General features: G+C 35.4%; 1 protein-coding gene and 1 long non-coding RNA gene across 2 annotated transcripts in view; one reads left to right on the top strand and one right to left on the bottom strand.

Moving 5' to 3' along the window:
- The window catches only part of LOC149134465 (uncharacterized), a 95,895-nt gene extending 81,441 nt beyond the window's left edge, over positions 1-14,454 (top strand). Inside the window, exons 2-3 of the long non-coding RNA XR_016242924.1 lie at positions 7,033-7,192; positions 13,334-14,454. This is a non-coding gene — a long non-coding RNA (uncharacterized LOC149134465). The remainder of the gene's footprint in view (positions 1-7,032; positions 7,193-13,333) is intronic.
- LOC106880998 (protein PIF) overlaps positions 1-25,000 on the bottom strand; it is a 51,439-nt gene that overhangs the window by 14,703 nt on the left and 11,736 nt on the right. The window contains exons 6-11 of the mRNA XM_052970195.2: positions 22,453-22,644; positions 14,637-14,840; positions 12,550-12,708; positions 11,677-12,029; positions 11,234-11,324; positions 4,729-4,808 (exon numbers count right to left, since the gene is read on the bottom strand). Coding sequence (XP_052826155.1) covers positions 4,729-4,808; positions 11,234-11,324; positions 11,677-12,029; positions 12,550-12,708; positions 14,637-14,840; positions 22,453-22,644 — 1,079 coding nt within the window. The remainder of the gene's footprint in view (positions 1-4,728; positions 4,809-11,233; positions 11,325-11,676; positions 12,030-12,549; positions 12,709-14,636; positions 14,841-22,452; positions 22,645-25,000) is intronic.

Here is a 25,000-nt window from a genome sequence, read left to right as displayed (position 1 = left end):
TTGTGATGAAGCAATTGCTGGCGATCTGTTGCTCCACAGTTTTGCCAGAATTCTATCAGATTGGGCAGAAGATGTTGATGCACCATTTTGCATTATGTTCAAAGTAACTTCTGGAATGTGGTGAATTGCTGCAGTCTCTTGCTGTCAATTTAAACCGGTTGCTTTCTTTCCCCAGCAAACTCACTTCTTTGGAGGCATAATCTATGTATATATTAAACAGAACAACAAAAGTTATAATAGATGGCAGGGTCGGTACTTTTCACATATCTGTAATTTTTCAGATTAATACCCGCACGATTACCCAACCCTAATCCTAAACCTAATCCTAACACTAACCCTAACATTAACCCTAAACCCTAACCCTAACCCTAAAACCCTAACCCAGACCCTAAAACCTTAAGCATAACACCCTAGTGAAAATCGTAGTATATTTACAAATCATTGACGAACATGAGTTATATTTTACTGAATGATTGTGTACTTGCACGTGTATGCGTTTGAGAGAGCGAGAGAGGAAGAGGTAGAGAGAGGGGGAGAAAGGAATAGAGGTAGTTAAAAGTTTTCTTATGACGGCTTCTCTTCACTGGCTATTACTTCATTAGAAATCTATGGATGCACTTACGCACATAATAGAGAAAAATGAAACAAATATGGACAACTTGCTCCGAAACACCACCGAGTGGGGAACACTTCTCAAAAATAACCTGCAGTTGTTTCCTTCAAAATTCTTATGTGGTTGTGTGTGTTTTTACGTATCAATGTTATGAAAAATAGGTAAAGAATACTGAGAAGATAGTTTAATCTATGACGTTGTATGTATCACTTTCTCTCTCTGTTGAGCGCACGTGTAAGAACGCTGTTCCAGGTAGAAGGGAAGAAATATAAAAGTTGCTAGAAACGACAGCCAAATCTCCCTTAAATCACACAAAGTAAACGGAATTTTAAAAATCAAATTACTGCACTGGAAAGTTCACATCGAGAAAATTCCATTGATGTAAAAAATTTTACGAAAAAGTGGAAAATGTGGATTTCTATAAACTTTTAAAAAGGCTTTACACAGACACACAACTTCAGCTTTATATATTAAGAAGATTGATAGGCTGTTTGATAGAGATGGATGGATAGATGACAGTTTGCTAGAGAGAGAGAGAGAGAGAGAGAGAGAGGAGAGAGAGAGAGAGAGAGGAGAGAGAGAGAGAGAGAGAGAGAGAGAGAGAGAGAGAGAGAGAGAGAGAGAGAGAGAGAGAGATTAACAGTTTGCCTGAGTGATAAATAGATAGGCAGTTTGCTAGATAGATAGATAGATAGATAGATAGATAGATAGATTGATTGATAGATAGATACGCAGTTTGCTAGATAGAGAGACTGATAGGTACGCAGTTTGCTAGAGAGGGAGATAAATAGTTAGGCAGTTTGCTAGAGAAAAAGAGATTGACAGATTCTTTACTAGAGAGAGAGAGAGAGAGAGAGAGAGATTGATAGAGAGATTTGCAGTTTGCTAGAGATATATAGAGTGAGATAGATAAGTAGTTTGGTAGCGAGAGAGAGAAAGAGAGAGAGAGAAGAGAGATAGGCAGTTTGCAAAAGAGAGAGAGAGAGAGATTGACAAATAAGCTATTTGCTACAGAGAGAGACAGAGAGAGAGACAGAGGGAGGGAGAGAGAGAAAGACAATTTGCCAGAGGGACAGAGAGCGAAAGGTAATTTGTCAGAGGGAGAGAGAAAGAGATAGAGAGGTAGACAGTTCGCTAGAGAGAGAGAGATAGACAGTTCACTAGAGAGAGAGAGAGAGAGAGAGAGAGAGAGAGAGAGAGAGAGAGAGAGAGAGAGAGAGAGAGTTTTTAAGAGAAAGATAGATAGATAGGCAGTTTTCTGGTGAGAGATAGATAGATAGGCAGTTTGCTAGAGAGAGATTGATAGGCAGTTTGCTAGAGAGATGATAGGCAGTTTGCTAGAAAGAGACTGAAAGGCACTTTGCTAGAGAGAGATTGCTAGAGAGAGATAGAAAGAGAGAGAGAGAGAGAGAGAGAGAGAGACATGCGTAGGCAATTTGTTAGAGTAAGGTAGATAGATAGGCAGTGTGCTAGAGGGAGATTGATAGGCAGTTGCTAGAGAAAGAGAGAGATAGGCAGTGTGCTATGTGTTAGAGATGGGCAGTTTGCTAGAGAGACAAATTAATATGCAGTTTGCCTGAGAGAGATAGGTAGACAGGCAGTTTCCTAGATATAGATAGATTGATAGATACTCAGTTTGCTAGAGTGTTAGACAGATAGATAAGCAGTTTGCTAGAGATAGATAGATTGAAAGATAAGCAGGTTGCTAGAGAGAGACATTGATAGATGTATAGACAGTTTGCTATAGAGTGAGACATAGATGGACAGATAGTTTGCTATATATATATATATATATAGGCAGTTTGCTAGAAAGAGAGAGAGAGATGGAGAGAGAGAAAGATATATATATATATATATATATATATATATATATAGGCAGTTTGGTAGAGAGCGATAGATAGTTAGACAAGCAGTTTGCTAGAGAGAGAGAGAGAGAGAGAGAGAGAGAGAGAGAGTTTACTAGAGAGAGTGGGAGATATATAAGCAGTTTGCTAGAGAGAAATATATATGGATAAATTGGCAGTTTGCTAGAGAGAGAGAGAGTGAGTGAGTGAGCGAGAGGAATAGGCAGTTTGCGAGAGAGCGATAGATAGTTAAATAGTTAGTTTGCTAGAGATAGATAGATAAATAGGCACTGTGCTAGAGATAGATAGATTGAAAGATTTCTTTTATTAGCCACAGAGTTTTTTCTTTTCGATGGGGACGAAAATAAAGTAAAAAATTAAAATGGGGATAACGATGAAAAGGCATCGAGAAAACATTTGGGGTATGTACAAAAAAAAAAGAAAATATTACAAAAATTTCCCAATAAATGGGGAGGTTATCCGTGGAAAGAAAAGCCTACGGAAAAGACCACGGTAACCTCGGTCCTTAATGTTACAATTTGTAAAATATAATTACTTTTATTTATGAAAGAAACGTAAGTAACTCTCTGTTTACAAAATTTTACTGTTCTATAGAATCATGCTCAAAGTGGCTTCGTCCTTTATACGTGCCATTCTTGCTACATGTATCCATCTTTTTTCGAAACATTTGCTAGACAACACTTGCCTCTCTCCTCTCACCTTCCTTTTCAAGTGATACTTGAAAAAGTTGATGAGAGATTGACCAGAGAGGAAAGTGTTTGTCTCTAATCCTTTCAGACGCGTCCACCAGATGCATTCTTTCGCCATAGCCACAAGTACAATAAATACAGCTCTTCCTTCCCGTTTAAAGGAAGGAGGCGTGACGATATTGACGGTAGACTCGGTTGATAAACCGACTCGTCCCACACGTGACAGCAGTCGTTCGACATAAGCCCACAGGTCGGAAATGGTTGGACACTGCACGAGTGCGTGCAGAACGGTCTCGTCGCTCTGACCGCATCTCGGGCAGGTCGGCCCCGTGTTTCTCGAACCATGTCGGTAGAGCTTATTCCGAACGGGTAGCGCTCCTCGGTAGCACTTCCAGGCTAGGGATCTCTGGAAGTTATCCATAGGTCCCGGCCCGAAAGTCGTCTTGAACAGGCGGGTCAGGTATTCCTCGTCGACACCCAGGTTCGCCCCTAGATCGTCGTCGTACCTCCCCTATAGAATGCATTTGTTGTGATGCAGCCGCTCAAGGTCGACCCGGGACGGCAGAGCTGCTGGAGAGCAACGCGACACTCGCGGTACCATTCGCCTAGCCTAGGTCTCTTCTTGATCTACGACTGCAGCTCGGTCATGGAGACGAGCTGCGGGAAAGCACGTCGCACAAACGGCGACCACACCTGCTCACCGTCGTCTACGTAGAGCCGGAGATGTCGCAGTCTCAGTGCGTGTCTGCGCATCATCAACACCTTCGTTCCTTAGAGCACGCATTCTTGCCCTGACAGCACATCCTTCGTGTTTGGCGTTGAAATGTTGATAGAGATAGATAGATAGGCAATTTGCTAGAGAGGGATAGATAAAGATAGATAGGCAGTTTGCTAGAGACAGATAGATAGAGATAGATATGCTGTTTGGTTGATAGATAGATAGATAGATAGATAGATAGATAGATAGATAGATAGATAGATTGATTGACAGTTTGGTATTTAGATATAGATAGAGAGGCAGTTAGGTAGATAGATATAAATAAATAGGCAGGTTGGTAGACGGATATAAATAGATAGATAATTAGGCAGTTTGTTAGATAGATATAGGTAGATATATAAATAGGCAGTTTGGTAGATGGTAATAGGTAGATAGATAGGCAGTTTGGTAGATATTGAGAGATAGTTAAGTAGTTTGGTAGATGGATATAGATAGATATGCAGTTTGGTATATAGATATAGATTGATAGATAGGTAGGCAGTTTGGCGGATAGATAGAGAGACATTTTGGTAGATAGACAGTTAGACAGACAGACAGACAGACAGATAGATAAATAAATAGTTAGATAGATGTTGGCAAGGAACGGTATAGATATCCCTGTTATATAGCGGTTCGGGAAAAGGAACCAGATTTAAAAAATAAGTATTGGTTTTATTCAACGAGGCCTTTCACATAGTGTCCTACCATGGGCAGTGACTAAAACAAGTAAAAGATAAAAGTTAAATAGAGAGAGGGGTAAGAGAGGGAGAAAGATTGGGGAGATAAAGAAAATTTGAAACGTACGTAGTCAATCTCTCCATGGAATGAATGCTGACCATCACAATCACCAATCAACAAACCGGCTTGGCGTCTTTCAATATTTCCTGAAAAAGAAGTTATTTCAATATTTGATCTAACAAAAGGAAACGCAATATCTTTCTCTTAAAATATGTATTAAATAGAAACATGTATAATCAAAAGATGCATAATTTACATACAGACACTTTAAAACTCTCTGTGTAAGTATGCAAATGGAGGTCTGTCCTGGAGAAGTACAATCCAGGCACAGCAAGGATTTTCCAATCGGTTAAGGTAAATTTGCTTTGCTTACTAGGAGAAAAATTTGCACAGAAAATCCTGTGTTATACAAATATAACGCACACTTCTACTCTTTGACATATCTCTAACTTTGGTTGTATCAACAAACCATCACAACTAGATGCTAGTACCCACGATAATGTAAAATTAAGCGCAAACATCTAAGTCAACGCAACACAACATAATATGTCTATGAAAAACATGTTCGTTTCAATGGAAAGAATTTTTAGAACGAATTACTGATGAACCTATTCAGAAGCAAATTATGATTTAAACTACAAAGTTACTGCTATTCAAAAAGAAAAATATTGTTTCAAATAATTTTTTTATTAAAGCACCTCGTACAACCTTAAGATTTTGACAGTCTGATTTTGTGCTATACCAGATAACCTCTACTTAGCATGAAAGTTATAAATTATATACAGTATATAATACATACATACATACATGCTAAAAGCTTCCACGCTCCTCAACCTTTGTACCATTCAACCCTTATAACCGTTTTCTCTCCCGATAACTTTACTCTCCTTTTCGTGCTTACACTTAACTACTTCTCCCTGCAGGACAGAAGTAAATTCAGGTCACTGGAATAGGTACGTGTGGGTAGGGTTCAAGAAGAAAGTCATTCGATATAGTTACGCTTCTTCCCTCATCCACTCTTTCCCGTGCCTGTTCTATTAATAGCACCTCAGACCTAACTCCCCGTGTCCGGAACCCCACCCATACATACACTTCCCTCTTACCTACCATACTAACAACCTGCCCCTAAAATGCACCATCCTGCACCTCTTCTGCAGCCTTTAATCTGACACTACCACCCCCAGTTTATTTCCTCTTCCATTTATCCTGCCATCAAACATGCCTGCAACCTCCGCAGCCTCCTCGTTCATAGCTCCTTTCCCCGCATCTATCCTTCTGCTGAATCCCTTTGTTCTCATAGCCACTTTTCCACCTCCCTTATTGCACCCAACCACTACATTTCCCATATAAGTGACTTCTCTCACTGCACGGCACTCACGATGTTTCTCCAATGTTTCTTCTGTAATCTTATTTACAATGGGTAAACTGGTTAATAGATTAGGGGGAGCACCTCAGCGATATTCGACTTTCTTCTATCTCAAAACACTTCCAATTCACAGACCAATCCACCCTGCACATTTCGATCTTCGGCGTGACCTTCATCCCCAGTTCATCATCATTTGCTTCCAGAAAGGACAAGAGCTCATTTCCTCTCTCCAAACCTCCTCCACACACGCCTTCTCACTATACTTCCATTCCCTTCGTCCACACTACTCCCATGCTACCCACTCATACCCACTCGCGGCTATCATCATCTCAACCTTTACACTTTCATAGCTCTCACATGCATACATGTACCTCATTTCTTCCACATTCTTGACCCATAACATCCTCACGTAGACCAGCACATTCATACACACCTACATTCTTACACTGTCTCGCTAAGACCTACATACATACGCAAACTTACTCTCTGCCACTCCCCCCCCCCACATGTACATACACTTACAGTTTCCTTATACACACTCTTATTAGACATATATACACACCTGTACTGGAACGCACTATCACTCATGTTCTTATATACACTCACACGTTTCATCACTCAATCACACACCAGCTGACCCCCCCCCCCACACACACTTTCATACATATATGCACACGCCCACACTTTCTTTACTCTCCTCCTTGCAATCTTCTCTACTCTCCATTCGGTTTTGTCGTCCTCCACGGATTGATTACCGTCTCCACTTTTCCAGCCTTTTCTCCGCTATTTGAAATTTTTCCAGCTTTTTCTCCACTTCCGAAATTTATCTCAGAGCTTTACCAATACACCCACGTAGGGGATCTCTCCTATCGTGTAATATAATCTATGTTAAGAAATATCTTTTAAGAAATAGCAGTTTCTTTGTTTTAACTGTCTACATGTGCAGCAACCTTGCTTTCCTCCTTACTTCACTTCCAATACTGTACTTATTCGGTAACTTTCAGCTTCTTCAGCCGCGTTTGTTATGATTAAGTGGTACAAAGTGAGAAAAGGGAAGAATTGTTATGCAGTACTCCATATTGAGGGAAAATGAAAGTGAATGCTAGCAGATCCAGCGTTGTACATGGAAAAAAGATACATTCTGGTGAGATCAAAGATAAAGAGGTAAGAAGTATATATTGGATATATCTAGTTCAGTATATTGAAGGGTATTCATTACAGAGGGAGAAAAAATGCTAGCAATTCCAAATTTGCGTGAATAATGAGAGGAATAAATAATATATTCTGGTGTGAGTGAAAAAAAGATAGATAGGTAAAAGCCTTATATTCGATATGAGAGAAGGGGGATAAATAGATAATATTTACTAGTATGAGAAAGATTAGTAGATAAATAGATAAGGGCATTGTAGTAGTATAATGAGGGGTATTATTGTCTTGGGAGATGAGAGGGAGTAAATGGCATACAGAGGCCTCATAATTATAAATTTATATAAGTACAGAACAAACTCTCCAATACGCACATAGATATATGTGTGTATATGTATATATATATATATATATATATATATATATATATATATATATATATATATATATATATATATATATATATATATATATATATATATATATATATATTTATATATATATATAATTTTCCAGTAAATTTTGTAATCGTTACCAATATAGCATAAGACTTCACCCCAAAGGATCATTGATTAGATTCCTTAAGGATCGTTCTCATTGTTTATATTTCCAAGGTTTCAAATTTGTATATTTAAGGAACTCGCACTATGGTAAAATTATCAATACGCACATAATTAGGTTTGGGTTTTCAAATACTAGGGACATAGCACAAATAATAGCAGCGCATAACCTTAAAATACTTAAGTCTAAAGAAACAGGGGGGAATGAGAATTTGAACAATGATATAAATAGCAATAATAATAATAAGAAGAATGATAATAACAATGATGATGATAATAATAATAATAATAATAATAATAATAATAATAATAATAATAATAATAATAATAATGGAGGTACTATTAATAATAGGGGTAAGGTCTGTAAGAGTAAGAACATAATCACAGTAAATGAGGTAAACCCTAGGAGATTAAAATGTGAAGGACCCAACGCGAAAGTCAAAAATATAGTATATCAATGTAAGGCACCACGAAATACATTGGTTGCACATCAGGACAGGTATGTAGGAGAATTTCTAATCACTTCACGACGTTTAGAGATAGAAGGAAAATAGCAAGCACTAGTCTTAGCAAATACATCTGGGAACTCAAAGAAAATAATAGGCCGTATTCGTTAGAATGGTCCATAGTAGCAAGATCAATGCCATACGAGAGAGGAAGAAAGTACTGTTCGCTCTGTACGACAGAACTCTACTGCATACTCTTCTCTAAGGGTAAATTGATTAACAAATTAACGAATAATGCTCTGAAATGTACACACATCTTAAGGAGCACTTTTCGTTGGTTTAAATGAATCTGGGATATGAGAGGGTGTCACAGAGAATCTCGTCATAGCAGTTAGCACATAGACAGATCACACCAAATATGTAAGAATAGGAGCAAGGGCTCTATAAAATCGGGCTTAAATGATACGGTATAGAGTCCAATGATAGCATTAGCATAAGGGTTGCTATAGGATATGGATATATGTATGTACATGTGTATATATACATACATATATATATATATATATATATATATATATATATATATATATATATATATATATATATATATATATATATATATATATGTATGTGTGTGTGTGTGTCTGTGTATGTATATGTATGCGTATGTGTGTATGTGTATGTATATGTATATATATATATATGTGTGTGTGTGTGTGTGTGTATATGTATATGTGTATATATATGTGTGTGTGTGTGTGTGTGTAGGTATATATAAATACATGCTAAATTATAAGAAAAAGTTAGGTCATGGAATTAGGTGGACTGATGCATAAAATACTAGTGGAAGTTTGGAGATGCACTTGAACCTTAGTGGAATTAGAAAATTAAGTTAGATTACAATTGATACCTGACTATAACCAGAAAGGCACCGTAGCTCTAATTTAAGGAAGGGATTACTATAGTTAATGGGTCAGTTAAAAATATCTCACTTCGAACCCCAAATTATCCATTAATAGGAGTTAACCTGTAATAGTGCAGACCAACCCTAGGTTGCGGCAATATAGTCTGTGAAGCCTATAAGTGTAGATTGTATAAGTTTCAATATAGGATTACTATTATTATTATTATTATTATTATTAATAATAATAATAATAATAATAATAATAATAATAATAATAGAGTCAAAATTAAAAGAAGAGTGCCATTTGCTATCTCTAGCAAATGGCACTCTTCTTTTAATTTTGACTCTATATCTTCAGGAGGAGTTACCTCAATCCTTTCTATATAATAATAATAATAATAATAAGAAGAAGAAGAAGAAGAACAACAACAACAACAACAACAACAATAACAATAATAATAGTAGGAGAAGAGTTTGTGAGCGCACACAATAGTAAGGATGGAAGCAGACCATATAGAAAGAATTGTAATAAAGATGTAAGCGGCGACTGGGAATTTGCTACCCAGACCTAGGAACAACTCAGTATAGATTGGATATAAAGAAGAAAAGTGGAACGGGTAATACAGTACAATACAGCCAATTGTTAGATCTCTAAACAGAATATAAGTGCATGACTCAACCATGATAAGGGTAGATATTAAATTAAAATAGGAACTGGGAATAAGATAACAAACTGGGGATTTTAGTAAGAAGAGATGAGGTTCAAATCTTAGTATAAAACCCATAGAATATATTGGTAATAGCAAATAATGATAATATATTGAAATATTATTGAATATATCAGTGATGGAGCTTGAAAAGATTCCTAGGAGCAATGATTTCTGGATAAAATTCTCTTAGCCCAATAATGAGACACAGTATTAATGTAAAATAAAATAATAGCAATGATAGCCTCCCAGGGGCAACAAAAATAATCTACCTATCGGGGATAATCAATAGTCATTAATAAATAGATTAATAAATAAATTAATAAATAAAATAAATTAAACTAGTAGACATTCACAGGAGAGCGGTAACAATAGAAAAGATTAAGGAGTTACCTCCCCTGTATATCATAATCAAATATAATCAAGACAGCATGGCGGAAAGAACGGTATAGTTAAATAATTTTTAATAATCTGTTCTGATCGATAATTGTGTTTCTTGGTCATTTGTTCTAATGGAAGCCATTCCTGAGGAAGTGCCAAACGTCAGACATCCAACGGATCAGTCGTTGGATAGAGTTGAGCACAGAAACGTTGACATCGAATGGTAAATAATTAAATAAATGGAATAAAAATCGATCGTGTTGAAAGTCTCTATCCTTTTTAAATATACAAATTTGAAACCTTGGATATATATATATATATATACTGCTTGGATAAGCCGTCAGGCAAAACTTGTCAATATGAATTTTATTATACAGTTGATTTTTCTCTCAGCATTGATTACTTCAATCAGTAGGTGTTCGGTTATTCTTAATTCTGCTTTAAAATAATCTAAAGTTAGCATACATACACAGACGCATACACTGACACACACATAAGTATTTATCAATCACTACCAATACCTGTCTAACTATCGATATATTTGTCTATCTATTTATGTATCTTTTCATCTATTTCAATAACATAAGAACTCATAAATTATTCATCTCTGCGATTTGACAACAACGTAACTCAACAGCTTCTAACAAACAAGTAGATGTACTCTTTATACGTCCTGAAGTTAAAGTATTTAGCTCTTATTAGTCTAGAATTCACATAATCACAACTTGAAGATCTCTTCACCATTGTAGAGAGTAGGATATTTTACGTTTTATTAGTTTATGGTTTCCCTTAGTGTGTGGTTCCAACACTGCATCATGTCTATGTGACTTCCTTTAAATCATTGAAAGAAGTAAAACACTGAAAGAATGACAGACAGAGTTAGTAATATTTATTTGTAAGAACAATCAAGAGATAATTCTTTTACTGTGCTCTAATACCTTCATTAATTAAAAGCTATTACTAACATAATTTTTCTTTTTTTTTTTATTGCTCCAAATAATCAACTGAGCGATTAAACTCTAAAACGTCAAAAGAGTACCGAAATATGATTTGATACTAACCAATGAGAGCAGTTGACTTAATTTTGCCATTAACCTTTGCTATAACATGTTGGCCATCATACACCATTGTCACATTATTGAATCCTGGAACCTGCAGCAGAAAGGAGAAACCAGTAAGATGCTCTAGTTTATAAGGCACACATTGCAAACAGCGGATATTGACTAATATTAAACTAAGAGTAAAGAAGGACAGTAGAAAGCCAAAGAAAAGAAACTGCTGTTCCGTGACTATCAGATATATAGCTTTTAATTCAAGTTGGATGGTAAGAAACTTAGAGTAAGCTTGTAACCAGCCAAGGTTTTCATTTGAGATCATTTATCTTTTAAAACTCTGACTTTGAGAATGATACGAATGTCACAACACCGTTGTATGTAGTCACAATAAATAATTGTATATTATAACAATAAAAAGAAAACATGTAAAGAAATCGAAACTAACAAACCTGAAAGAATCTCAAGATTCCAGTTTCACCAAGTTCTGTTTTGATTTTAATGGTTATACTTTGCTCGACTATCGTGATAGCAATGGAAGATCCTTCTCCATGTTCACCATAGCAGTTGGTAACTATTGGTTGTTCTACTGCTCCATAGTTGTACTTAAGAAAACGTAATTTTAGCAATAACTTTTCACTGAATTCGACATTAGCAAATCTCCATATATTTATGCGACTACCGTCACTGAATTTTGCGGTGCCGTTTTCGGTAATATCAACTCTTTCGTACCCAGCAAAAACGTTATTGCCACTTTGGTCCGCGAAATCCACGTTGAAATTATAACTGACGGAAGGTTTACACTCTGGGAAGTAGAAAACAGTGAAAGTAAATCAAGCGAAACAGGTATCTAACTACTCCAAAGTTTCTTAAAGGTTACTTTTTTCTTTTGATAAATAATGAAGTTACGTTATGAAATATGTTGAAAATATATATTATAGATTTTTATTTTTCACTCATTTCATATTTATAAATATATTACGGACTTAATTCAACGTCTCCTTTTCCAAACAATTCACTGAAAGTATTTATTCAGTACCCTCTTAGAAAAATATAACATTTATAACTTCCAATTAGCATTCTCCTAAAAATGGCATACTTTGTCTTCACACTTGTAGACATAGGCATGGTCAGTGGCTGGGAGAAGTAATGGAAGTCATTTTTGGCTGACCCACAAAACTTCCAGCTCAAATACATTCCATAGAAAAAGAAAAAAAAAAGACTTGATCAATTTATATTTTCTTAGTTATATTTAATGCATTGTTTTATTAGATAAATTTCAAAATATTTTCGGTTACGGAAGGCTTTAATCATAAGCAGCTTACCCACGTGTGATTTCCAGGATTTGCTGACTTTCGCGCAAGAACACATACTCTTATCGAAAGCTGAGCCAGGAGCACACGGACGCGATATAGGTCCTATGCCAGGAACAATCTGTATGTAAGAACTTGGATTGTTTTCGTCAGTTAGTAACTCGCATTCAGCTATAAAAATAAATCACCAGTATTTTAGAAGGCTTTAAACAAATACCAAAAGAATCAGAATTTGATTAAATACAATAAGTTGGGAAGAGTACCCTACTAATTGTAATTTAAAATAAGAATGTAAAATACAAAATGAGTCTTGGTTATAAAACTTGTGAAGTTTTAATCACTGCCAACCTTACACCATGTTACCCATAATTTATCAATTCTGTTGGTCTTCTCAAGAAGTTAAAGTAAATCTGGTCATTTTCCAATTCAGAGATTTCCGGGTTCGGTTCTTTTTCCGTAGTTCTTAATATTGTAGAAGCCGGTGACAAATATTGATTACTTTTTCAACAAGAAAGATTGTAAAACATCCATCAATTCTATAGTGCTGCTTTTGCTCGAAACAGTGGAAGTATGCTATCTACGTTAGCTACGCAAACCTGGATAGAGAATTCAGCTGTTGAGAGATAAATGGCTTGGCCACTAATAAAACACACTGCCGATGGTAGGATATAAACAAGCAAGCCCTCCACTAGATTCCCTGCAATTTGAAATCGCATAATGTGCTTCAATTCAATAAAATATTTCATATACAGGGTGTTCGGGCTAAATTTAACTATTTTTATGTTTCCTTTTTCAGGAACAGCTTGATTTATTGGTGATCAGTCAACAGCATTAGAGAGCCTAAAGATTAAAGTTGTAGTTGAAAAGAAGTTAGCTGATATGGAGGACTGAAAGTTATCTGAATATTGGAAAAGATTACCAGTGTCATGATTCGCACCGAGTAACAAAATACCGACATCATGACTGCTGCTCAAGGATCTTTGAACACTATAAAGGTCGTAAGACATGACATGGACAGCTGCAACGGAGACTATGAAGCCGTGACCAACAGGTAGGAAGACAGCAGGATTTCTGACTCCGTCTGCAAGCCGGAATTTATCCCCACAGCTTTGAACAGAACTTTAGGTTCAATTCAGATGGTTATGTGAAGGTGCAGGAAACTGTGGTCAAACCCTCACTAGATAGGGTTGCAGGTAGAAGGCCATATGTATGGCAGCAAGATTTGACTCTTTGCAATACTTCCTAAAAGTGTGAGAAATGATTATCAGAGAAATTATATGATTTCACCAGCCCCAATTTCTGGCCTCCTAATTAACTTGATTGTAATCCCATAGATTTATCAATTCTATCGGTCTTTTCAAGTAGTTAAAGTAAATCTGGTCATTTTCCAATTCAGAAATTTCTGGGTTCGGTTCTTTTTCTGTAGTTCTTAATATTGTAGAAGCCGGTGTTTTACAATCAATGAGAAAGAACCAATCGGTCTTCCTGTAGTACCAAGGTCAATCTGGTGGCCAAAATCAAGGAGGTGATCGAAAATTTTTCCTGGAACATTGTGACTAGCGCATGCGCCAGATTCCGAAGACGTCTTGAGACCGTGGTGAGAGCTGAGGGTGGCTACTTTGAGTAAACTTATCTCCCAGCCATAATTTAGTTGACATTTTGAATATTTAAAAAAATATTTTATTTTTGGATAGGAAACTGTTTCTTCGTTTCTATTTACGCAAACTGTCAAATTTAGCCCGAAATCCCTGTACTCAGTTTTAAATATTTAGCTTTTAATGCGATAGAAGAGTTTCTGGAAAACATTAAAGTATGTTAAAATTTTGAAAAAGTACCATGGAGGAAGTTTGATAGAACTTATAGGAAAAGATGATAGAAGAGGATTTGTTAAAAATTACGGATAATATGATAGGGTACTGTTTAGTAAGAATTTCTGGAAGATGTGATGAAATTTTGGTAGAACTTATGACAGAAGTAGCAGAAAGAAATTTGGTGGAACATATGGAAGGAAAGGTGGGAGAAATTTAGAAGAGAATTTTTCAAATAAATTAATGAAAAATACGAAGAATTATACAGCAAAATACAAATAGTTGGCTTGCATTTGTCGTTGTTCTCCACCGTATTCTTGAAATGTGGACAAAGTTGGTTACAGGACCCGTCCGGTTGACATCCTTTTCCTTGTACGTATCTGTGATTCCTTTGACAACATTTTGCCTCAGCCCGACCGTAATGACACGACCAATAACCAGCACAGTGATCTCTCATTGCAAAAGTAGAATCTTTTTGTGTTACTAAGCAAGCATCTGTAAGAAATGGGAGAGGATTTTGACAGTTCTCTCAATATGCGTTTATATGTGTTCACATTTATATATATACACACACAAACACACAGTAACACGCACGAACACACACATGCACGCATATATATATTTATATATATATGTATACATATATATACATATATATACATACAAAATTTTTTATAATTATAAGCATAATTATAATTAGAGATCAGTAAAATTGCTTCAACACACCGATATTTAGAAATAGCAGTTAAAATACTATTCCACTACCATAATATGTCTCCCAGACAGCAATACTCCCAACTCACACAGGCAAAGAGAAAAAAAATAACGAATCCACCCGGCTTTGATTAACTGTATACGCGTTTCAGGATTAAAGAGATGTAAAAAATATTACTGACTTACTTCCATCATTAGTACAGTAATCCCGCAGCAACTGCAGTTTACTATCAGGGAATGAATTATTTAATCAATACTGATATAGGGTAAAATTAATAATTAATAATTATTGCGGGATTACTAGTAGCGCACACGGATGATTGGGGAAGGAATGCGAGTTCTTACTCGTCTGTATGAATTCGGAAATGCTGGTTTTTGGATATTAGTTGTTCGATGGTGCTTGGTCGAATGCGTATCTTATTAGCATTCTCGGATTTATAATTTGAAAAACTGTGCTGATGATGGAAGTAAGTGAGTAATATTTTTTTACATCTCTTTAATCCAGAAATGCGTATACAGTTAATCAAAGCCGGGTGGATTCGTTATTTTTCTTCTCTTTGCCTGTGTGAGTTGGGAGTATTGCTGTCTGGGAGACATATTATGGTAGTGGAATAGTATTTTAACTGCTATTTCTAAATTTCGGTATGTGGTGAAGCAATTTTTCTGATCCCTAATTATAATTATGCTTATAATTATAAATTTTTTTGTATAAGTTTACCGATAATGGTTCTTTTAACATACCGAACTACTTGGTAAAATTAATTATTAATTTTACCCTATATATATATATATATATATATATATATATATATATATATATATATATATATATATACGACAAGAAATAATTTTTGCCTCTTTTTATAGAGACAAAAGGATTTATAAGACTGCAAAAAGGAAGTGCTCAAATGCAATTGAGACAGAGATAAAAAAAAAACATTGATCAGAGAACATCAAATTCGAGCCAACGACTTTATATATAACACCATGCCTCCAAACATTTGATCATATATGAATATTACCAAGGCCCTTAAACGTATAAAGTTTACATAAATAAAAAAACACAAGGAAATATATATATATGCGAATAAAAATACAGAACGGCCTATCAAGAAGGTCCTTACAATCGACTAAAAATTCTAAAGCGTGTCATGCGACTAAAAATCTAAATAAAATAAAATATCAATCGACAAAAAAATTTCTTACTCCCCTCAAACAAAAAAGTATGTCAAAAAAGTTCATTTGGATCTTTTCCTTTTCATGGGTAGCTCGATTAATTAATTTTCTTTAATTAAACACTTTGAAACTTCGTATACTGGTAGAATGTGTCATATAGAACATCTTTTACTCTTAGCGTTGTTCAGAAAAGTTTCTATTTACTAAGTTATTTCGTGTTAAAGTTGTATTTCAGTAAGTTCAACCAATCAATGACGTGTATTCAGCTGAATAAAATTACTGCTGTTTGTCAACAACAACTATCGGCGGTGTATATTTCGTTTATCACTGTTATTTATGACATCGTTCGTGCGTTTAAACTGGTTTTAGCTTTAGGGTTTTAGGGCTAGGATTAGGGTTTTAGGGTTAGAGTTAGGGTTAGGGTTTTAGGGTTTGGAATTTTCCGGAATTTCCGTATCCGAAAAGCTGGGTTTTTGGCAAAAAAATTTAAAGAAAACAATAATTTGCGAGAAAATGGGGGTGGGGTGGAGGGAGGGACGGGAGGAAGTCTTTCCGAAAATAGTAGCTGAAAAACAGGAGAAAAAAACCTAAAAGTTGTAGAAATGCGCGAACGATTATGGTGGTGTCATGATGTAAACGTGCTTCAGATACACTCGTTTATTCATACGAACGTAACTGAGATGAAATATGTCATAAATAACAGTAACAAATATACACCACCGGAAGTTGTTGTTGACAAACAACAACAGTAACTTTATTCAGCTCAATAGACGTTATTGATTGGTTGAAATTACCCAAATACGACAACTTTAACATGAAATAACTTCGAAAATACAAACTTTTCTCAACAACGCTAAGAGTAAAAGATGTTCTATATAACACATTCTACCAGTATACGAAGTTTCAAAGTGCTTAGTTAAAAAAAATTAATTTATCGATCTGCCGACCAAAAGGAAAAGATCCGTTCATTTCATAAAAACCATGGTAGGTTGGAGTCTAGGAGCAAAAAGAGTTCCACAAAATCAAGTCAAACACTTCTATGGCCATTTCGGGAGTTCATCGCATCTCGGCAATGTCCCCCTCATCAAGATGAATAGGAATATCAACAAATTGATTTTCTTTATTACCCACAAGGAGCCAAACATAGATGGGACATTACAAAACAATACAGGACATATAATCGGGGAAATAGAAATACAGAAAGAAATCGAGTGAAGAAGAAAATAATAAAAAGAACGAATGAAAATATGAAAATGATAAAATGAGACGCAATGCTCACACGATCCCCGAAGTCGAGTGTTTACATTTAGACGTTATTTTTTTAACAGTTTTTCCCCCCTTTTAAAAGTTCACATCTTCATTTTTAAATGTTCATATTTTACAATATTTTTCGATTTTTTCTTTATTTTTATTTCCTCGATTATGTGTCCTGTATTGTTTTGTAATGTGCCATCTATGTTTGGCCCATTGTAGGAAATAAAAAAAATCAATTTTGTTGAGATTCCCTCGAACATATGTGTTATTTGCTTTGTTGAAGGCGTCTGCCCAGGTACGTTAATACTGAGTTGTTAAAATTGTTGATTTATTTTTGATTTGTCGCCGTTTTTACAGAACACACAACTTGCGCAGCAAGCTCGTGTTTTTAAGAACGAACTGGAAGCTACGTGTCGGTAGCAGGAAAGCTGAATGTGACTGTGCCTCAGTTGGAAATGAGAGAGCTGGTTATCCCACTCGAGAAATTGCATGAATGTATGGAATATGCCGAAAAGGAGGGGGCGAAAGTAAAGTTGACCCTTTCGGAAAATTAAATCGCAGATGCCAAGAAAAATCTATCATTTACAGGACCTTATACCTGCCTGGAAAGAAAATAGAAATGACTCCGGAAGAGGCCATTGAGAAGTGTTTGGGTAACATTAGAGAAGACATTTCATACTACTCTCGAGGAAGGAAATACGGTACAGTGGAGGTAAGATTTGCCTCCGTTGAGGTGGCAGAAAAGCACTCCACTGTACCAGTAAGAACCGAAGAATGGCTGCTCCTGCCAACCTACCTGGGGTAAAGAGTCTCTAGGATTGGTAGGATTCCGCCGGAAATGAGAGAGGAGTATATAGCGGCAGCCGTCCTCTCAGGTACTGAAGAAGAGCCATTAATCGTACAGGCAACCAAGACACAGCAGCCGAATTGAAGGGGCTATGGCCTTGAATTAATTGTTCAGGACACCCAAGCTGACTTAATTGAAACCCCAGAAGTGATAGAATTACCCGACAAAAGAAATCTGACTGTAACAGTGGACGGGAGACCTCCCACCTGCTATGGCTGTGGCCAGAAGGGGCACATCGAAAAGAAATGCCCCCAAAGCGAAAAAGAACCGGAGAAAAAAGCAGAAATCCTGTCTGAGCCCGAGAGTACAGCAAAGGCAGCAGAAGGAAACCAAGACGAAGAGGATTACATTCACATTACTAGAAAGAGAGAAAGAAATAACTCCTCTTCTAAATGTTCAAGAAAAAAAGAGCAATACACACCAAATAGAAACAACTACAGAAAATAACACACCCACTCAGCACACACCACTGCGAGCATCCCCCGAAAAAGAAAAAAAACAGCGCAGAACCTCCCTGCAAACAGACACCTACAGACATTCAAATCCCGAAATTGCAAACTAGTCATTTAGTGATTTATATAACTAATAAACCCATTGAAAAACTATTAATAAATTTCAAAACATCACTAGGGTGAAGCTTTCCAAATTGCACCCACCTGAAAGAAAATGTATTTCAAAATTTGAAACATTACAAAAATACTACAAAACTGAATTATATCTGGTAGGAGAGAGGTACAAAAATACTACAAAACCGAATTGTATCTGGTAGGAGAGAGGGTGAGGCTTTAAACCCTGCCCCCGGAGATAAAATGAGGATTTAGGTCCTTATTTTATTGACTATTAAGATTTGCTTCGATAATATAGCAGATAATGAACTGAAATGAACAGTAAAAATGCGATTGCTTGAGGGTGGAGCTCAAACAAGAACGTCCATCCTTATTTGTACATATATTCATTTTCATTCATCGTTTTATGTTTTGTCCCCACGTGTACTGTCTTTGTCTGTCCTTGTGCCGTCCCCTCTGTGTTTCAGGCCTCGTGCCAAATAAAAAATTCAGTTTGTTGAAATTCCTATTCATTCTGATGAGGGGGTCATTGCCGAGATGCACTTACACTCGTAATCGCACCGCACTGATGAACTCCCAAAATGGTCATAGATGTGTTTGACTTGATTTTGTGGAACTCTTTTTGCTCCTGGACTCCAGCCTACCATGGTTTTTATGAAATGAACTCTTTTGGCATACTTTTTTCTTTGAGGGAAGTAAGAATTATTTTTTAGTTGATTGATATTTTACTTTATTTAGATTTTTTTAGTCGCATGACACGCTTTAGAATTTTTAGTCCATTGTATATACCTTCTTGATAAGCCGTTCTATATATCTGTATCTTTATTTGCATATACATTTTTTACCTTTTGTGTTTTTTATATATGTATATTTTATAATTTTAAGGGCCATGGTAATTATATATGATCAAATGTTTGGAGGTGTGGTGTTATATATAAAGTCGTTGGCTCGAATTTGATGTTTGTTCTCTGATAATGTTTATATATATATATATATATATATATATATATATATATATATATATATATATATATATATATATATATATATATATATATATATGTATATATATATATATATATATGTATATATATATATATATATATATATATATATATATATATATATATATATATATATATATATATATATATATATGTATATATATATATATATATATATATATATATGTATATATATATATATATATATATATATATATATATATATATATATATATATATATATATATATATATGTATATATTATATATATTATATATATTATATATATATTCACGATAGAGAGAGAGAGTATAAAAGGGATAAGTTATCCTGGCGAATACAGTATTATCACTCAAATTGGTTAAAATGCCGGCTATCCACAACGGTCTATTATATAGTACTCAAGGCTAGAAAGAGATACTGATACTGGTAAACTTCACTCATAGGATAATTCCGTGTTCCTATTCAGAACTGCAAATAACGTTGATAACGAAAAGGAGAGTGGAGATTTGTTCACGTCCCAAAACTTGTGCATTTAAAAGTTTTCTACAGCATATACAGCTGACCGACATACGTTTCGACTGCAGCGACTGCACATTGCTTTGTAAGCAATTATGCATCTAGTCGTTACAATTTCATCAAGGTTCAATCACTCACGAGATTTTCAAAGTGAACTGATTCAAAGAAGCGTCCTGCATTGGTTGAAGGTAGGAATGCTGGTCTTATAATCACCTTCGCAGGTATTACAGTCGAAACGTGGTTTTAAAATGTTTATTCGGATTTCAATTAATTGTAGCAGTTTTGTTTACATGTTGCTGTATGGAGTACATTATTTATTCAGAGGTTTTTTTTTTACTTATTTCGGGTTTTATACCCTCATTAATACTATTGTTATTATTGTAAGTAGTAGGAGTGGTAAGGCGGTGAGCTGGCAGAATCGTTTGGAGGCCGAGCAAAATGCTTAACGGCTTTTCGTCCGTCTTGGCGTTCTGAGTTCAAATTCCACCGAGGTTGACTTTGCCTTTTATCCTCTCTAGGTCGATAAAATAAGGACCAGTTGAGTATTGGGGTCGATGTAATCAACTTTTTCCCTCCCCCGAAATTGGTAGCCTTGTGTCAACATTTGAAACCATTATTATTAGTAGTAGTATAAATACCATTAATTATTATAATCATTATTGTAACTAGCATAATTACTATAGATGGTGAGTTGTGTTGATTTAAGGGTATGTTTTCTCAAGTGTGGACATCTTAGAACCTGTTCCTGTCTTACGTTTATAAGAGTAAATTTAAAATAAAAAATTTGGTACATTTCTTCCACACAAACGTCACATCCATTATCGCCTATTCTACAAGGTTTCCCCAGGTACTCGAATATAATTTGTTACTATCTTTTAGTGCCCAAATTAGTTTGCTAAGGCTAATTGTTTCATTTTGTCCTTATATCTAAACGAATTGTTTTGTAATGTGCCATCTATGTTTGGCCCATTGTAGGAAATAAAAAAAATCAATTTTGTTGAGATTCCCTCGAACATATGTGTTATTTGTTTTGTTGAAGGCGTCTGCCCAGGTACGTTAATACTGAGTTGTTAAAATTGTTGATTTATTTTTGATTTGTTGCGTTTTTACAGAACACACAGCTTGCGCAGCAAGCTCGTGTTTTTAAGAACGAACTGGAAGCTACGCGTCGGTAGCAGGAAAGCTGAATGTGACTGTGCCTCAGTTGGAAATGAGAGAGGTGGTTATCCCACTCGTGAAATTGCATGAATGTATGGAATATGCCGAAAAGGAGGGGGCGAAAGTTTGCTTAATATAACGTGAGTTAACTTCAATATAGAAGTACTCCCTATTCTCTGAGGTAACCTTACATCTTTTTCTTTAATTCTTTTCTTCTTTTACTTATTTTAGTAATTTGACTGCGGCCATACTGGAGCACTGCCTTTAGTCGAACAAATCGACCCCAGGACTTATTCTTTGTAAGCCTAGTACTTATTCAACCGATCTCTTTTGCCGAACCGCTAAATTACGAGGACGTAAACACACCAACATCGGTTGTCAAGCGATGATAAGGGACAAACACGGAACACACACACACACACATATACGACGAGCTTCTTTCAGTTTCTGTCTACCAAATCCACTCACAAGGCTTTGGTCGGCCCGAGGCTATAGTAGATGACACTTGCCCAAGGTGCCACGCAGTGGGACTGAACCCGGAACCATGTTGTTGGTAAGCAAGCAACTTACCACACTGCCACACAAATCAAGTGAGCAAATCCTATTCCTTGCACAATCGCATTTGATCGTTCTACTACTTCCATTAATAGTTTTCGCTTCAACTTCCCTAGAGGTGATTTCTCAATTCTTCTGTCTATCTTCTAAACTCTTTCCTACATAAACAACATTCTGACTATTGCGCTTTCTAGAATTCACACTTTCCAATTCTAGGCTATGATTAATTTAATGAGACAATTGCAAAGGATAACTCATAAGTTTGTTGCTACTTCTAGTAATATTTTTAGACTTCCTGTTTTTCCAGATCTTACCTGTTGTACAATTGACAAGATGCGAGTGCCAACAAGTAATTTTATTTTGATCCCAATATGTTCCAAATGGGCATGACATAAGTTTGGCACGATATTCACCGTTTTCTCGGAAACATTGAACATATTTGGTGCAGTCATTGTGGTGAGAACTGTAACCAATTCCTCTATCTATTATACAACCTTTGCAAAGACCTGTAGAAAAAAAAATCGAAATTTTTTTCTGATTTGAATTGTTAAAGTGTATGCAAACAGATAAGGCTATTGAATAAAATTTACCAAACGATACCAAACGGAAAGAACAGTATTAGTTTAATCTTTAGCTAGTCAACAAAGAGCATTTCATAAAGGATTAAATGTAATATTCTGATTTTTACTCATTTCTTTACGAGTTTAGTGAGATGAGAGCCAAATGACATCAAGAGGTAATTAAAGCATGACAGCTTTTAATGAAACAATTCACAAATGCAGGAAATTTCGTTCTATCGCGTAGTTCATTTACAAATTTCAGACAGACGATAATTAGCTCACTGCATTTCTGAGGGTGAGAATGAAAAGGGAGTGTCCGTAACTCGATGCAACATGAATGTCTCAAGGAGCGTCATACGTAGAATACCGATAATTATATTTATAATATTTCTAGCCGATATTTATAACATTCCTACACACACATAAATTCATGCACGCGAACACACCCCAGAAGCACAGACACGCGCGTAGATATTACAAATTGTTAACAAATAAATTAGTACATAGACCAAATAATTTTGTCTAACACATTCCACCCATTATGACTGACATTCCACCCATTATGACTGACATTCCACCCGTTGCATCTTACTCGCCACCAATTATGTCTGACACTCCACCCATTACGTATGACATTCCATCAATTATATCTGACACTTCATCCATTGTATCTGACATTCACCCATTATATCAAACACTCTACCCATTCAGCAGTTACAGTTATTACCCGTGGTAATTATGAAATACTAATATACTTTCATCTTCCGTTATATTTCACAAGAATGGATCAACCGAATAGTTCGGACATAGCTCGTCGTATACTACTGGTAGCTGTGAAATTGCTCAATGGATAAGACTATTGGGCCTTGTGTGAAATCAGTCGTAGTTAAAGTCAGCTACAAATATTTTATTGTGTCTTGATATAATATTTCATTACTCGAGCTGTACTTTACTTTTCTCGACCTACTTCAGTTAACCTGGTCAGAAATATAATCGCGATATGGTAAGAATATTTAAAGAGTAAGGGTATTAATCTATCTTTTCTCTCTCTAAATACACACGCGCGCGCACACACACATGCATCACTGTTTCTCATATTCCTTCTTTTTGCTTTCATTCTTTCATATTTCTCTATAGTTCTCTCATATTTTCTCTTTCTCATATTTTCTTTATTTTTATCAGACCTTCTCTAATTTTCAGAGCAATAATAAACACGTGACTATATCATGATTTAACAATATATGAATCAGAATGGTGAGGAACGATATCATCTTTAAACTCTGCTATAGAATTTCCATGGGGAAACAGGTTCTTTCTAACTGAGAGTTTATTGAAACTAGATTTATTTCAATAAAGAAAAAGAGATCGTGTTAAAATATTGAGAGTATTCTATTAAAAATTGATAATTTTTTGTTTTTAATGAAAATAAATAACACACAAGCATTTGGATACCACGCCATACAAATAATAGCAAAAAAAATAGCAGTAGATATTCATTATATACCAAATCTATTACTTGTTATATCTATTAGTAAAATCATAATTAATGAAGGATGGAAAAATATTGAGAATAATCACGAGGTAAACTATTAAATTTTAAACCAGCTTTAACAGTATTAAACGTATCAGATGGTAAATAATGAGTCGCCATACTCCTTCAAACTATTTTTTCTCACAAACAGGTAATCTGAAATCACTTATGCTTTCTTGTGGAGACAATTCAGAAATTTAATGGCACTACTTGTTCCAGTACGAAAACTTTCAATCTGGGAGAGATGGCATTTTGAAATTACTTTTCAAAAGATTGGCTGGAGGAATAGTTCATTATCAAGGATCTATCAAACATAATGAAGATCTTCCATTTCACGGAGACCGCGAAATGATTTGACAATGGAAGCATTTAGCTACTAATTATCCTTTCGTTTTCTTTTCGATTTTTCTGTACTTAAATGGTTTTCGTCTCCCATGGGGGTGCAAAAATCTCAAAAATATAACATTCGATATAGCTGTTGTTCAGCACGATAACACTAGCTAGCAAAGTTTCGTACTCTAGATACTTTGTGTTGCCTGTCATGGTTTTTCATCTTCAAACAGATACTTAAACGGATTAAATGAATAAAAACACGTGTTTTTATTGCCAACAATGTCGTTCTTTATTGTTTTAAATCTTGTTTGCACTACGCTCACAGTTATCTAAATGTGGAGTCTGTACGCATACGATCGTTTCTAAATCATTGTGCCTTTGTAGGATTAAAATTTCAAGTTGAAAGAAGGCAAATTTTTATTTCATTATTTTATTGCT

The sequence above is a fragment of the Octopus bimaculoides genome, chromosome 8 (genome assembly GCF_046866305.1).
Source record: "Octopus bimaculoides isolate indiv1 chromosome 8, ASM4686630v1, whole genome shotgun sequence".
Classification (NCBI taxonomy): Eukaryota; Metazoa; Mollusca; class Cephalopoda; order Octopoda; family Octopodidae; genus Octopus; species Octopus bimaculoides.
This window is presented reverse-complemented; position numbering and strand designations above follow the sequence as displayed.